Source organism: Mustela nigripes, chromosome 3 (assembly GCF_022355385.1).
Source record: "Mustela nigripes isolate SB6536 chromosome 3, MUSNIG.SB6536, whole genome shotgun sequence".
Classification (NCBI taxonomy): domain Eukaryota; kingdom Metazoa; phylum Chordata; class Mammalia; order Carnivora; family Mustelidae; genus Mustela; species Mustela nigripes.
In genome coordinates, this window is record NC_081559.1 from 164,523,975 (window position 1) to 164,539,136 (window position 15,162).

The 15,162-nt window shown below is 44.9% G+C and overlaps 1 protein-coding gene across 2 annotated transcripts in view; it reads right to left on the reverse strand.

The window, feature by feature from the left end:
* Nucleotides 1-2,432: 2,432 nt before the first annotated feature.
* DPYS (dihydropyrimidinase) overlaps nucleotides 2,433-15,162 on the reverse strand; it is a 74,448-nt gene continuing 61,718 nt past the window's right edge. Inside the window, exons 8-10 of one of the 2 annotated variants that reach the window (XM_059395023.1) lie at nucleotides 13,765-13,972; nucleotides 4,467-4,597; nucleotides 2,433-2,841 (exon numbers count right to left, since the gene is read on the reverse strand). In XM_059395023.1, coding sequence (XP_059251006.1) covers nucleotides 4,511-4,597; nucleotides 13,765-13,972 — 295 coding nt within the window. In that variant the 3' untranslated portion in view covers nucleotides 2,433-2,841; nucleotides 4,467-4,510. The remainder of the gene's footprint in view (nucleotides 2,842-4,466; nucleotides 4,598-13,764; nucleotides 13,973-15,162) is intronic. The other variant, XM_059395024.1, reaches the window with a different exon arrangement.

The window sequence follows — 15,162 nt, forward strand, 5'->3', positions numbered from 1 at the left end:
CCGCGCGTGGGGTCTTATCCTCTTCTCATCCCCCCCCCCCCGCACAGTAATCCTAGCTACCTTGTGCAGACCTACAGGATGGGCTTCCTAACGCTCCCAGCAGCCTCGTGTGTTAGGTTAATCCTACCACCAGTCTCATCTTTTAAAAGACACCGAGGCTTAGATCAACAACACTGCTCAGTGAACAGGAGGCCCATTAGCAAAACTTTCCACTTAGAGAACAATTTTCCAGAATCTAAGGGGAGAATGTGCACACTTTAGGACCCACCAGCCCCACTCTCCTGCATGGCAGGCACGTCCCCTGGAGGAGTTCTCACTGCGGCACAGGAGACTGTGCTGCTTAGAGCAGCATCGCGCGTGATAGAACAAGACGACGGAAACAACCTAAGTGCCTGCCTATCAATAGGAAAATGGGTCAACAGATTGTGGTGTGCTTTATGCAGTGAAATGTGATGTGGCAATAAAATGGAATGAGAGTTAGACTGATCAAAACAAAGAACTCCCAAACACCTTGACTGCAAAAAAGGCGGGAATCAAAACCAGATGCACTAAAAACAAACAAACAAACAAACAAAAAAACCAAACCCCAAGGCACACTCACTGTATGATGTTTCTGTAAGATTCTGTAAGATGTTGTATGTGTTTACATACAACACAATGCTTAGAGATCTGTGTATGTGTAGCAAGGGTATTAAAAGATGTGCATGGGAGTAAAACACCAGACTTAGCCAGAACTCTGGTTCCCATGGAGGAGGAAGGGGACTGGGAGTGGAGAGGAATCCAGGGCATCTCAACTGTATTGGTGATGTTGTATTTCTTACATGGGATGATAGATATATAGATATATGATATATTATATATATATATATATATATATATATATAAACTCAAATTTTTATGTTAAAAATTACTAAAAGACCTCACAGTTAGTAAATGGAAGTGTTAGAACCCACATTTTTTTTTGCTTTCCAGTACGTCATACGGACCACTGCAGGAAGCAAGCAATGGGAGGTGACCATGAAGGAATGCTACTCCTTCCATTTGTTCTTTGCACAGACCTTGAAAATGCAATCAAAGGGATCTCACTTTGTATACGGAAGGCAATCCTGAAAAACATGGTATTACGTATTAATAGATTAAATCCTGTCCTCCTATAGTTTTATAGTGTTCTTTAGAATGAGGTGCCTACAAAAATATTCATGACAAGCCTAACACAAGCAAGGAAGGGATCCCCACATTTGTCTCAAGTGGCTTCGGTGACACAGAATCCTATAGCTATTTCCTTCTCCAGAATGGATCTATCAACCAGGTGACGAATCCTCGTTCTGCATCTAAAGTGCCCTCACACTCACATACTCCACCAGTTTCGTCCCTATTTTGTTCAGACTTCTCACTCATTTCATCTCTATCAACTTAGGAACTTAGCAGGAGCTCCTTCTTTTCCTCCCTTATTTAAAAATTAATAAATATGCATTGAACACCCATCAATTCCCAGGTGCACTCTGCTAGATGCTGGAAAAATGACAGTGACCCAGACAGGTCACGCTCTGAATGAGCACTCAGTCGCCTGGAGAAGACAGACGCCTAAAGCCGTGATTACAGCGCAATAAGACAGGTGCCGTGATGGGGCGTAGGCCGGGCCCTGGTAAAGAGGAACACGACCTAACATGACCTTCCGTGTTGGATCTGGGAACGCCTCGGAGAAGGGCTGATATTTAAGCTGAATAGGAAAGGATGATGGGAACTGGCTTTTCTGTAAGAAAGAAATTTAATGATTTCAGAGGTTTCAGACATTTGATTGCAGAATTTCTATCAGCCAACCAGGGGAGAATACTAATAAAATTTTTAAAGTATCTCTTACCTGACAAAAAGAAGACCTGTGAGTCTTCTTTAGGTGTAGTTCACTGTCCTTTCCTCTGTGTGTTCGGAACCAGTGATAATGGAGCGAACTGGACTCCTATCGCCCTTGGTCAAAAGTGCAGATGCGCTCCTGATCTAAGGGAGTAAGCCAGGGGCAAGTGCATCTGTAATATGAGCATAATTGCCCTGATTTTCCTCCATGTTTTAAAAATTCCTCTTGACCTAGTTACCTAGGGGAAAACATGGAAGCCCAACTTCTCTGCGGACACAGAAGGATCACAGGACAGACCCGGAAGCCCCGGAGAGGGAAGGTTTCACTGTAGCATCTTCCAGCCATGCTGGTTCCCTTTAATTCCCCCAAGTCCTGCACTCATCTAGGTGACTGGATAATTTGCCTTAGACATAATCTAAGGTTGAGTATCCAGTTTAATTACATGAGGTTTGCTCAGGGACCCGCTTTCCAGAAGTTGCTGAAACAGATGTCACATACCAAATTACGATTTTGAATCAAAACCAACCTCCCCAGAGTCCCAATCCTACAAGTTAGAGGAAGATACACATAACCCAGAAAATGGGATATAAAGTGAAGATCTGAGTGTTTATTAATTCTAATTGGATGTAAAACCACAGAGTTCGCTCTTTTAAACAAACGTAGCCGTTAAAACAACCCTTACACAAGAAAGTGATTTTTAAAATTTCAAAGTAAGAGATCCAGCGCAAGCGAGGATGACATTTTAAAGTATCATCAATGGATTTTCACCTCGACTTCCCATCACAATAATACTCATTTATATCTTCAGTCTTACGCAGCAACAAAGTCACAGTGAGAAAGACAGCAATTGCTTCTGAAAGGAAATCAAAGAGGCCTGGAGCGATTATTTTTTCAAAAGGATCTTGGGGAGTTGAAATAAGGCCTGCTTCTCCACGGGCTGATGACGCTCAACAGAGATGGGACAGCAGAATCCTTTTCTCTGATTTCACCTTTGAACAGAATAAAAGGAACTCAGTGTAACATTCTCCCTCACGAAGAGATGCAGAACTCAAGCCTCACCCCCAAGAAATGCTATCATCAAAGAAAACACTAATCCAGACCCTATAAATTCTGTTAATAGCATGTTGTAGCATTCATTAGAATGTCTCCTTCTTGCTAATCTTCCTCTGAATTGTTATTTATTTATTTATTTTTTTTTTCTTCCTCTGAATTTTTAATACAACCTTCCTGGATTGGAAAAAGGACTCCAATAGGAAGGAAATGACAAACAAACAAACAAAAACAAACCTTGAAACTTTTGGCTGCCTAGCATGGTTAAAGGCAACATTCCATAATAAAGAGAACATAACATATTCACAGCACCTCACTTTTCAAGTCACGGGGTTTAGGGAAGCTTCGGTTGTCCTAATGTGAAAACGTGCAACTACTAAGTGGGTGTGTGTAAAACTAGTCCTTTGGGGGGCACGTGGGTGGCTCAGTGGGTTAAGCCTCTGACTTCTGCTGGGGTCATGATCTTGGGGTCCTGGGATAGAGCCCCATATCAGGCTCTCTGCTCTGTGGGGAGCCTGCATCCCCCTCCCCCTCTGCCTGCCTCTCTGCCTACTTGTGATCTCTTTCTCTCTGTCAAATAAATAAATAAAATCTTAAAAAACAAAAACAAAAACAAATGTAGTCCTTTGGCAATGTCCCTAATTAACACAAACACCTACCCCTGTTCATTATGTCGACCCCTTGTGTAAGTGTTTTGCAGACTGCGATGTGTTGAAACATTTGAAAACATCATTAAATTTTAAGAATTTAGAGTTGAGTAACATTGTAAAACTGGCAAAGCATGTACATTTCATAAATTCAGTGGTGTTGGCACAGCCACTCCTGAAAAGACATCTACAGTGCAGGCTCAGAAAATAACTGATTAAAAAAGAAAAAAAGGAAGGAAGGAAGGGAGGAAATTGATAAGAAAGATGATAATAGATGCTTAAAAAGAGAAAGATCTGGATGTCAATACACAAAACTGAGGAAGTACTGAAATATTTTTTCAAATTGACCATATCTACAATATTATTCCAAAAATGAAGTGTATGATCAAGTACATCAAATCCTACCAAATAATTTTCCTGAAAAATTATACCCCCCAAAGCAACATTTGATTCATTTTTCTTTCATTCTAAGTTCTGGAACATAAGTTGCATTTACAAGACAAAGATTTATTTTCTCAGATAAAGCCCCAATTGAACAGTTTATAAATTCTGGCCACGAAATTATAATCTCTGTCTTGAGATGCGTCAAATTCCTCAGTCACAGGTCCCTCGGCATGCTACTGGCCTACTTGCCTCTCGCTCATATTTGATACTTCAAGGCTTTGCTGACTGTTTCCTAACATCTCAGAGAATAAATCTCTAACCAGACCAAGGCCTTCTTCAATCTGGAGGCTCATCTGAGTGTTTTGCGTTAAGAGGTCTTTTATCAGTCTCCCCTTAGCTAATCTGTCCTAGAGACTTAAGTCACTTTGAAGGCTTTGACCTTGGCCTTGGACTCTTCAAAGGCTTATGAAAACAGAAAGGCTGATTTCCTACGTTGTCATGAAGGACTACTTTCTTGGATCACCGTCTCTTACCACAGCACCTAGCTCAGCGGGGGAGGGCAGTGTCCTGATCCCCGCTAAGGAGTCTTCTTAGTCTCTGTAGATTTCACTGTGACCACTTCTCCCTTGTAGGGTTCGCGCTTCACAGGAGTAGGTGTGCAAGTCTGAAACAGAACAGTTCATTTTTCTCTTATGGTTTACTGACTTCGGGAATTCAAAGCGGAATGCAGCTCCCTTGATGAAGTGTGAGAACAAAATTGAACCTTGCAAATTCACATGTCACTTGCCTCCCACCACTCGCCCTTTCCCAGACATTCTTGGCCACCTCGGACATGCTGTGGCCCGCTCTTTGCCCTGTCTGACAAAGGCCCAGGGAGCACTCTCTAGCGATTGTTCTTTTCACTGAAACTTACAGATTAGCCTCTGTCACACCCTCATGACTGTCTCATTCTACTTCCACCTTGGAGTCCTCCCGACCTGCTCCTACCTTTCCTTCTAGTTTCAGTGAGACGCCGGTGTCCCTAGACTGCTTTGTTGTACCTCTCCTAAGACTCAGAGCCTGTTTTTCAGATTCTAGCAATCTGTGTGTGGGTTTTCTCATTTTCTCACCTGCTGCTGTGTGTCATCGGCCATCCACACAATCTCACGTCTCTAACTCCACCTCTTGGGTGGCCGGCTGAGCAGCAGAACCCAACCAACCCCTCCTTCCCTGCTGGGGCTGGATTTGGCTTGACTGAATTCAGGGCTTGCTCAGAGTTGAGCAATCTGGATTTTATAAACAACGGAGTTCACCAGCAGTAACGAAAGCATGCTGTTTGTAAATATGGATACAAATCCACGGACACGTCAAGAGGCAGCAAGATACAGGGATGAAGGACCTGGTCTCTGACACCAGACTGTCTGGGCACGTTACTTATCACCGTGTTTCCTTTGCCTCGATTTACACCGGGAGTCATCACAGAACCTACTTTATGGGGTGATCGTGAGAGGGTGACAAATAAGTAAATCATTTAGAATAATGCCTAGCACAGAATAAGCTCTTAATAAATGTGTGTGTAGCCATAAATATGTACACACACACAAATAATGTTTGTCTTGTTTGGACCACCAAAACGAATACACCGTAGTGATTGGCAACGTGGGCTTGGGCATAGGATGCGCTGGCTTTGTGGTTCGCTAGCTGTAGGAAGCCAGCAAGCTACCAGACCCCCCGAATCTACTCACTCATCTAGGAAACGGAGGGAAGGCAAGCCATCTCCTAGATACAAAGCACTGCCTTCCTTCATTCAATATTTATTGAACACAGAGCGCCCCAGATACTCTGCAGGCACAGAGGACAAAACAAAGAACAACACAGAGCCTGTCCCTTCTGCTCTGAGGTTTGAAGTAAAGCGTCGGGAGCACGGGGAGCCCTTGGCAGCTGGGAGGCGCCCCGCCCTCCTCCGCTCAGCAGCCCTGGTCTCCGTCCACTTTCTGGGTCTGGTTAGAGGCTTTGCTGGACTTCCATTTTGGCTCACTGTCGACTCTGTGCTTTTCTTCACCCTGGACGCTCTTGTTGTCTTGAGGAACACCCACACCGGGAAATGGAGGACCAGCTTCCTATTTCTGCCTTCCAGTCCCTGGACCCTGTGGTCACCTGGAGCCAACCACACCTGAAACTTTACACCCACTTAACACCCCACTCTCTGACCACATTCTCAGGGAGGTCTTCGTGTTTTTTCTTCCCCTGGTTTACTCTTCCAGCCAGACTGTACGATCTGTCACTTAAGCCTCGGGTGACCACAGAACGGATGCACCCTGGGACGCGTCTGAGGCTGTTACAGGGACCAAACACAATTAACGGGCATCATCAGAACCAGCTAAGGCAGCCAAGATTCATTTCCGGGTGTTGCCTACAAGCCGAGGGGTCTTGCCTTTCTCATTTCCGTTCAGCATTGGCACTCTGCCACACCTGTGGTGTGTTTCAGATCAACCTCCAGGGACATAAATGGGCAGGCCTTTGTGTCCCCTGCCATGCTGCCTTGTCTCTCATCAGCCCCACTCTGTCTCCCTCTTCATCCAGCAGTTCCTTTGAAACTTCACTGCTGGTGGTTTTCAGCTCTTGTTTTTTTCCGTCGCTCCCAGACTCCTTCGTGGGAGGTGGGGGCTGACACAGGGACGTGGGCGTGGCCCTCAGGCCGGGCGCTGCCCCCCCTCAGTCAGGCTCAGTCCCCTGGAGGATCCCTCCCCCACCCCGGGGCAGGCTCGGGGGTAGCACGTGTCCTTCCCTGGTCCTCCTGCCAGGGCTCTGCCCTTGCCCTTGCTGGCATTGCCGCCCTCCCTGGGGCCTAACTACCTCAGATTCCTCGTCTTTAACTCAGCCCAGACAATCCTGACAAGCTCTCCAACCTGCTCGCCAGTTTTCTGTCATCATCTGCTCACCTGCCCCTCTCTTCCTGTAGATTCGGGCCTGGGGTACCTGCTCTGTTTTTCCATGAGAAATACTACACAGTTGATGGCTTTCTACCGAGGGTATGATGGGAAGAAGCTCCCCTTCCAAGCTTTGTCGCCTCTTTGGATGGGTTGTCCCAGCCTGGGCTGACTCCGTTTCCCTCATACTCCCTCATGGTGGTTCACCATTTCTCTGTTCTCAGGGCTGCACTTCCTCTGGCCGGTGGCCCTCTGATACCTGCGGGCAGGTCTCAGCTCACCTGGCTGTCTAGGACCCACTTTCTGGCTATGCCGTCACAGCACTCAGAGCCTGGCTGGCCACTCTGGGCACAGGAGCCACTATGTCCCTCTGGCCTGACCGGCCAGTCCGATCTGCCCATGGTCCCACTCTGCACCTGCCTCTGAGGCTCTGGGGAGGCAGGGCACGATTTCCTGCCAGAACCACTCCTGCCTGCACTCCTGCCTCAGGAACACACCCCCCACACACACTCTGGGGAGGCTTTGCTGCTCCACAGCCTTCCCCTTTGATAGACGACTGGACAGGAATCAAAGACAATTTAAGTTCAGGTCCCAACTCTCCTAGCACTTTTCACCTTTTAGTATCTTCTTATCCTTAGAGGTGCGTTACATAAACTCTTCAATGCTGAACCCACACCTTGTTCGTCTTTGTACTGCCTCCTGCCCCTGGCATTGCCCTCGACGTGTATTTCAGAACCTCAGTAGATGTTCACCGGGATAAAACGGAAGGCTGACGGTGCTCATTCTGCAAACTCTCAAGCTGTCGCTGTGTTATGCAGAAGCTGAGGGGCACCTCTGTTTTCTGAATAGGCCTGACCTACAACTCCTGTGACTTCTCTACAGTGACCACGACAAGTCTCCCCCTGAAGTGTGAAGTGCCCAGTCCTGACACGGCCCCAGCATCTGGGGAGACCAGTATGTGGTGCTCTTGGGCTATCCCTAAGTGGTTGGGGCTGAAGTAAAGCAGGCTTCGTTCCCTAGGATCCCAAACGAGTACAGTGCTTCACGTGGACTCCAACTCAAGTGCCCCAGCTAAACCCATACCTAACTCTCAGAGAACATTTCTCGAAGAGCAGGACGACCAAGAAGCAGAGGGCTCTGGGCTGAACAAAGAGAGCAGGTCTCTTCTCGGCTTGCTTTCTCTTCTCCATGTTCTCCTGGTTTTCTTCCTACCTCACCGGGAAGCTTTCTCAGGCTCCTTTCCTGGCTCCTCTGCTCCTTGGCCTCTGGAGGCTGGCAGCCCCTGAGCTCCATCTCAAGCCCCCTTCCTTCTCTGCCTACAGTCTCCTAGGTAGCCCTAGACTTATGATTTCAAATTTACACGCCACAATTCCCAAATTTTAGGTCCAGCTCTGATCTCTTCCATCCTCTAGATTCCTTTATTCCAGTGGCTAACTGACCTCATCACATGGAGATATAGTAAGTGTCTCCAACAGACCTGGAACTTCAGCGCCACAAACTGGGAGACACAGAGAGTGGAATGCTGGGATGCTAGCTTTTCTGAGACCAGGAAGACCGACAGAGAAGAATCTGGGGCCGAAAAGGAAGTTCTGATGCCAACCCACCCTTGGAGGCTAAGAAATAAAATAGCAATAAAAACAGAACTTCCAGATTCCAAGCAGCGGACATTGGTCCAACACTACACAGTCCAAACGAGCAGTCAATGAAATCCATGCCTGTCTGGTGAGCTAAGAGGCAACCAACACACACGGAACCAAGCTCTTCAGGAACGGTGAACACCCCCCCACCCCAACCCTGCACATGAGTAAGCCCTAGGTTCAATGGAGGTGACCCATAACAGAGAAACCTCGCATTTCAGTAATAGTTTGCAATCCACCAAATGTTTCCATTTAACCTCCAACACATCTGCCGAGCTATTTCTCAAGGACCATGTGACAAAGCTGGGCCCTCTCATTTCAGGGACTGTTCTTTGGGTGAGTTTGCCGCTGCGAGGATAAGAGAACCTCATGTGCAGGAGGGGAGGCTGGTGGGGGGACATCCTGAGCACGGGGGCAGGTGGCCACGTGCGTGAGTGGGGATTAAATGTCGTGATCGGTATGCTGCAGCAGAAGAGGATGAAAAGATTCGCTCTGAAGGTCAGAAAATCAGGGTCTGACTTCTGATGCGGCCACTGAGTCACGACGTGACCTCCTTAAGCATCGATTTCTTAATTTATGAGATTGGGAGCCACTCCTTGCTTCAGAAGGTTGTGGTAAGGATTAAGCTGGGCCAGGCACATGATTGGTTATCAATAAATATTTACTGCATGAATGCTGAGTGGCTAAAGCCCAAAGGGAGAGTACTTAGAGAGCCACTGTGTACAGTGGTATGCTGGGACACAGAGACCTCGTGTACAGTGGTATGCTGGTGCACAGGGTCCCTGTGTTCAGTGCTATGCTGGGACACAGGGTCCCCGTGTACAGTGGTATGCTGGTGCACAAGTTCCCTGTGTACAGTGCTATGCCGGGACACTGGATCCTCGTGTACAGCGCTATGCCGGGACACCAGGTCCCCATGTACAGTGCTGTGCTGGTCAATGTTACCAAGCATCTCTGTCTTCCCTTTACTCACCACCCCAATAGCCCTGGTTTGTAGCACTTGCCTATTTCTGGGGTGTCCATACTCCCACCACAGTGGATTTCAAGCTACTCATGTGACCTCACAGAACGAGGAGTTGGGAGGAGGCACACACAGGTGTCTCTCGGGAGCCACAAGGAGCTGACTCCCCCAGAGGTCTCCCCATTTAGAATCATTAACCACCAGTCTGAGGAAATCAGGATACATGGCAGTCACTGGCTTCTCTTAAATTATTTTCTCTGAGCTCCCACATTGAGAAAGACATTGACAAACGGTTACCTCAGAAGTGGAGAACACTCATTTCAAGGACCCGATCAGCCATCCCTTCCATTGTGTCTTATCTAAAAGGCAAATTATGCTTATTGTTGCAAAGCTTTAAAAGTTTAAAAGCTTTGGCAGCCACGCTCAGAAACCAGGCCCTGCTATTCCTGTTTCTCTATAAAATGCAATGTGACCCTGATGTCCCAGAATAGACTGGGTTGCTTAATACTGAAAAAGAGAGAAAAAGAGACGACTTAAAGAGCTGGTGAGAATTACAAGTCTAAACACAAAAATTCTAGAAAAAAAGGATCTATTTGAATCTCAAGAACTATATTTTTGGGGGTAAAGAATGAACAGTGTGTAAGTTGATTTTGTTTTTTCAAGACGCTCCTGAATATGAAAGTTGCCGTTACTTTTTTTTTCTTCCCCTTCCTTCATCTCCCCCACAACTCTCCCTTAAGTGCCTTTTTATAAAAGATTGAAATACATATTTTATTATGTTTATCAGATAGTTTGATGCCTCATCTTCTGATTTAAATTTTTTCCCTTAAGGGTCGGCTGCTTACATGTTAAAATAAATAAAATGACAATTCCCTAAAGCTGTCAAATTGGATAAAAAATGCTGTTTCCATCGAAATTCCTCACTATATCTAATAACAGTGATAGCTGCATGGTATGAGGATGGTAAGTTTTATGAAGTAATAAAATTATGGGCAAGAATCAGGCTCACAGACAACTCCACTGTGTGGGCAGAGTCAGGGGGCAATCTTCTGGGTAACTTGATTTAAATTTCTTTCGATGACCTCTGAAACTATAGTCTTTGCTCCTTCCATTTGCAGTCTGTTTGTCAAATTCCTACTATGTACCAAGCACCGGGCATGAAAGTATGAGATGCTGTCCTCAAAACACCAACGCTCCAGCCAGATCAGCTGAGTTCTGGAGCAGGAGTTGTGTCTTTACCACCTGTTCTTTGGGAGTCCAGAACCTTAAGTGATTAATTTTCCTGGGCTGGATAACAAGTGAACAGGAGAAATGGTATGGGTTGTTTCTGCTTGCCTTCCAACTCTTAGCCCCACTCCCACAATAACCCGAATGTTTTAAGTGAAAATCAAAGCAAGAGCTCTAATAACCTAATGTGAGTTTAAAATCTGAATGCCTAACAACTCCCTTTCTTAACCTTAGTGTGGTATTTTTCTTCTATTAAAATTATCTTTGCTTAATGGAGAGAAAAAAAAAAAAATGTTTGAAATGGTTCCAGGCAACCTCCAAACCTCATTTTATCCATTTTATTTGATACTTTTCCCACACCAGTGGTTTGCAAAATAATGAATTTCCCTAAGCTTTGAATTTCACAATCATTTTCTTTTCCTTTCTTGCTCTATGGAGGTCCCATGATATGGTGAGAGTCAGAAACCATATTACAAATCCTGGCTCTAATGTTTACTTACAGCTTATCCCAGGGAAAGTTATTTAATCTTGCTGAGACTCGGCTTTTTAGTCTGTAAAATGAGGAAGATAATATCTACCATATGGCTTGTGATGCAGATTTAGTAAAATAATGAATAGGAACTGCCTGGTACAGTGTCTGGCAGATAGTAAGTGCTCAGAACAACACATGACAGTAATGATAACAACTATCACTTACTGTTATTGCGAAAAACAATAATGCACCTGGATGCCTTAAAAGCTGCTCATGTCAGAAGAGAAAATACTAAGAAACCAAAAAACCTCACAAAATTGATAGTAAACTCTTGAAAAGGACGTTGACATGAATTTTGCCAACAAAACATAAAATGATCATTTGGAAAGGAGAATTGATGGAGACAGTCATTTGGTGGGATCTCTGCTGCCTCAAACATTTTCTCTACAAGAGGAAGACTTCGGTAAGGTTAGCCATTGAAATACAGACTGTCAGGCATCCCGTTAGTGTAGCGCCCCTGCTGGTGAGCAACCGGAACTGACGCCAGGAGCGGCACCTTCTTGAACCCACTTCAAGGGTCACTTAACCTATCACTCAGTTCTGTTGATTCTCCCTCCTGACGCACTCTTTCAGCTCATCCCTTATACTACTCCCGTGGTTTCAGGTATGAATTTGCTGCTAGCAATACCTCCAATTCAGATTAAATATTTTTTTGAGAGACCATTGTTTTTCACACTGCTGAATCATTGATCTCCCATGAACTCATTTAACTCAGTCTCTATGACCTACAATATCCTTTATTGCTCATGTATATAGTTTTTGGAGCCAAATAACCAGAGTTTATGTTTTGGCCCTGCTGTATACTAGCTGTGTGACCTGCGTCAGTGTCTTAATTTCTCAAAGCTTGTTTTCTAATGTTTAAAATGGGCAAAATAATACTTCTCTCCTTCACAGAGCTGTTACAGTGACAGCTCCCATGCCCTGATTTGCATCCAGTTAGCAGTTGGTAAATGTCAGTAGTGCTGTTATCTATCACATAAATGGTCAGAAACACATAGGATTCTTCTAGTCGCCATCTACCTGTCCCCTGTCAGTGTCAACATTTACAAATTAACCCTAGCAAAATGAACTGTAATCTTAAACATTTTGGCTGAAATATACTATATAAAATTACAGCACCCTGAGAATTTAAAACATTCTGGAGAGCTTGTCAACTTAATCAAAGCTTTAGAAGAGTTCAAAACAACAACCACCACCAGGATGAATCTTGTATAACGGACTCCGAGAATCCACAAGTAAAAATTTCTCACAAGGGTTAAGAGCAAAAACCAGACAGACTACAAGATCCAAATGGGATGCATTGAAAAACAGCCAGAGGACTGTTTGGGGAAAGTAGAGAGAGAAGCCTTAGAACAAATCCAAGTGTTCTAAATTCTATTGCCTCTATGGTCCGATGAGGAACACAGTGAGTGAAGCCTGCCGAGTAAAAATCAGAAAGGCAGCCGTGGAAGGTCTCGGCCATCCAGTCCTGGCCTATTGTCCCCATGTGGGCTTAAGGGCACAGGCTGCCTCCGCCCACCCCAAATCCAGCAATCTAAATGGCTTTAATCTGAAACTTTCTGACAAGTCAGTGTATTAATAAGATGAATTTTTAAAATTCAGTGGAATGTAAATAAAGTTGTGAAAGATCAAGATAGATTAAGAACAAATATCTCTTTTATAATAACATTTATTACAAACAAAGTCTTGGGGGAACTTTGTTATGGATTTAGTCATCAAAAGAGGAGAGCAAAAAGACAAAACTAACATCTGACTCCTACTATGGCCCGTCCATTTAAAACTCTCATTTGAGTCTTAGAGTTTGTTAAGGAGATGAACCAGCTGAGCCCAAGGAGGAGAGATCTTGCTCTTGGCCACACAGCTAGGACATGGAAGGGCAAGGTAGGGTTCATATTTAGATCTACCTGAACCCCAAACTCCACCATTGTTCTCATGCCGTTAGAATGAACCTTCAGACATTCAAGGAGCCATTCATTGCTAAGCTCTGAGCTCTACCTCTCTTTCTGCACAGAGACCACACCTCCCACAGCTGTTCGCAGACAATGACAGCATGCCATGTAGCTGACCAACTGGAGACTTGGCTCAAGGGCTGCCCCAAGGCCCTGGTCAGTCTGTCTTAGACTATACGGCAGACCAGGAGGCTTCCACTCCTTTCTCTTTCTCCTTCACCAGGGGAGACTTGACTTGCCATCTGAAGGCTCCCCCAGCCTTTTCGGGCTCCCTCCCATCTTTTCATACAGGGGTTTCCCCTAATGAAAACATAAATGTCTGCTTCCCAGAGGACACTGACTAACCCAATGGCCAAATGTTCCCAGGGACCCTGAACTTGCCTGGGGAAACCTGACTTGGTCATGAGAAACCCTCAACAGACACACCAATTACAAAGGAAAACACATCCATCCAATAACGACTCCTTCTTTGAAAACTGGTATTTTTCTGGAACCTCCCCTATCAATCCTTATAGCCCAAGAATGTGTTAAACCTAGCGTTTGTGACAACATCCCCAACAGCCAGGAACAGGTGACAGTCCAGCCGCAGGTAACAGCCCACTTTTGCACAACTCACCTGGTCCCGCTGCTTGATCCGTTTGTAAACATACTCAGCAAATGGTTTTCGAGGAATAAACTTCCCATCTCCTGCCGAGACACTGAAAACTCCAGCTTCATATACCACTTTGCCTCTGGAAATAGTCACGAGGGGCACCCCGTGGCAAACCATGCCCTCGAAGATGTTGAAGTTAACAGCCTGATGGTGAGTTTTTGCCGAAATAGTCCTGTTTGTAAAAACGAAGACCCCCACCCCAGGTCATCAACCAGCTCATCTGACAAATAGAAGATATTAAAAGAACAACTTTAAAGAAGAAAATTTAGCAACTCTATTAAGCCATATTAAGCTTTATCATCTGAGCAAGGGACTTTAAGAATAGAACATAGCATTAACATTTCATTACAAAGTAATTACATTTTCTGAGAAAATAACCCAATAGATCACTTCTTATGATGATTAATGAGGATAAAGTGGGTGAAAGGAAGGTATTGCCTTTCACGTTTAGATTTTTAAATTAATTTTTACAACATGTATGAGTCTGATGAGCACACTGACCCAGTACTCAGCTCTACAGAATTTTTTTCTTTTTTTTTAGATGCGTGCCAGGCTTCTTCATTACCTCTGCCCAAATCCCAAATTCCTGTCCCTCCTTTCCCAGAGGGATTTCCTAATTGGTAGTTATCAAATTGAATTTGGTTGTTACCAAGGAAAATTGTACCTTGAATTTCTTTCCCTTGTCTGCAGCAAAACTGAAAGTTTGAGAATCATAATATAACAAAATACTTAGAATATAATTCCTTAGCAGGCTCTAGGTCACCCATTTGCATCTTAATCATCCTTCTCAGCAGTTTATCTGCATATTAATCATCCTTCTCAGCAGTTTATCAATACTTTCAATCTTACACAATATAATTAATGACTTCCAGGCTAGGTACTTGGAAATGTTGGATGTCTTCTTGCCCTAAATCTCATTTAATGGAAAGGGGCGGGGAGGGAGTGATTGGGCAGCAGTGGATGATAATATGGGCATAATCTGGTGTGGTTCCTATAAGCTCTCTCAGGAATGGTTTTGGTAAAAACCCCAAGGCTGAGTCTGAGTCAAAGGAAGAGCTCCCCAAAGCTCCCTCCACCCTGACTTGGAAGGATAGAGCTGGGACAGAGGCAGAGCTTTTGTGCGTCGCCATTCTAGAAATGAACGAGACGATGCTGGCCTGGATCTTGAAGTCCTCCACCAAACTACCTACTTGGTTTCCAATCCTCATTGGATTTCTGTCCAAACAGAATTCTTGATTTTGAATGCCTCCCATAACTCCCCCCACTTGAATTTGTTCCTCCCTTGAGTTCCCCAACTCAATAAATTATACCCCTCTCTACTTTTCCAAGTCCCCATCAAGTTATCATCCAGACTGTTAGTTC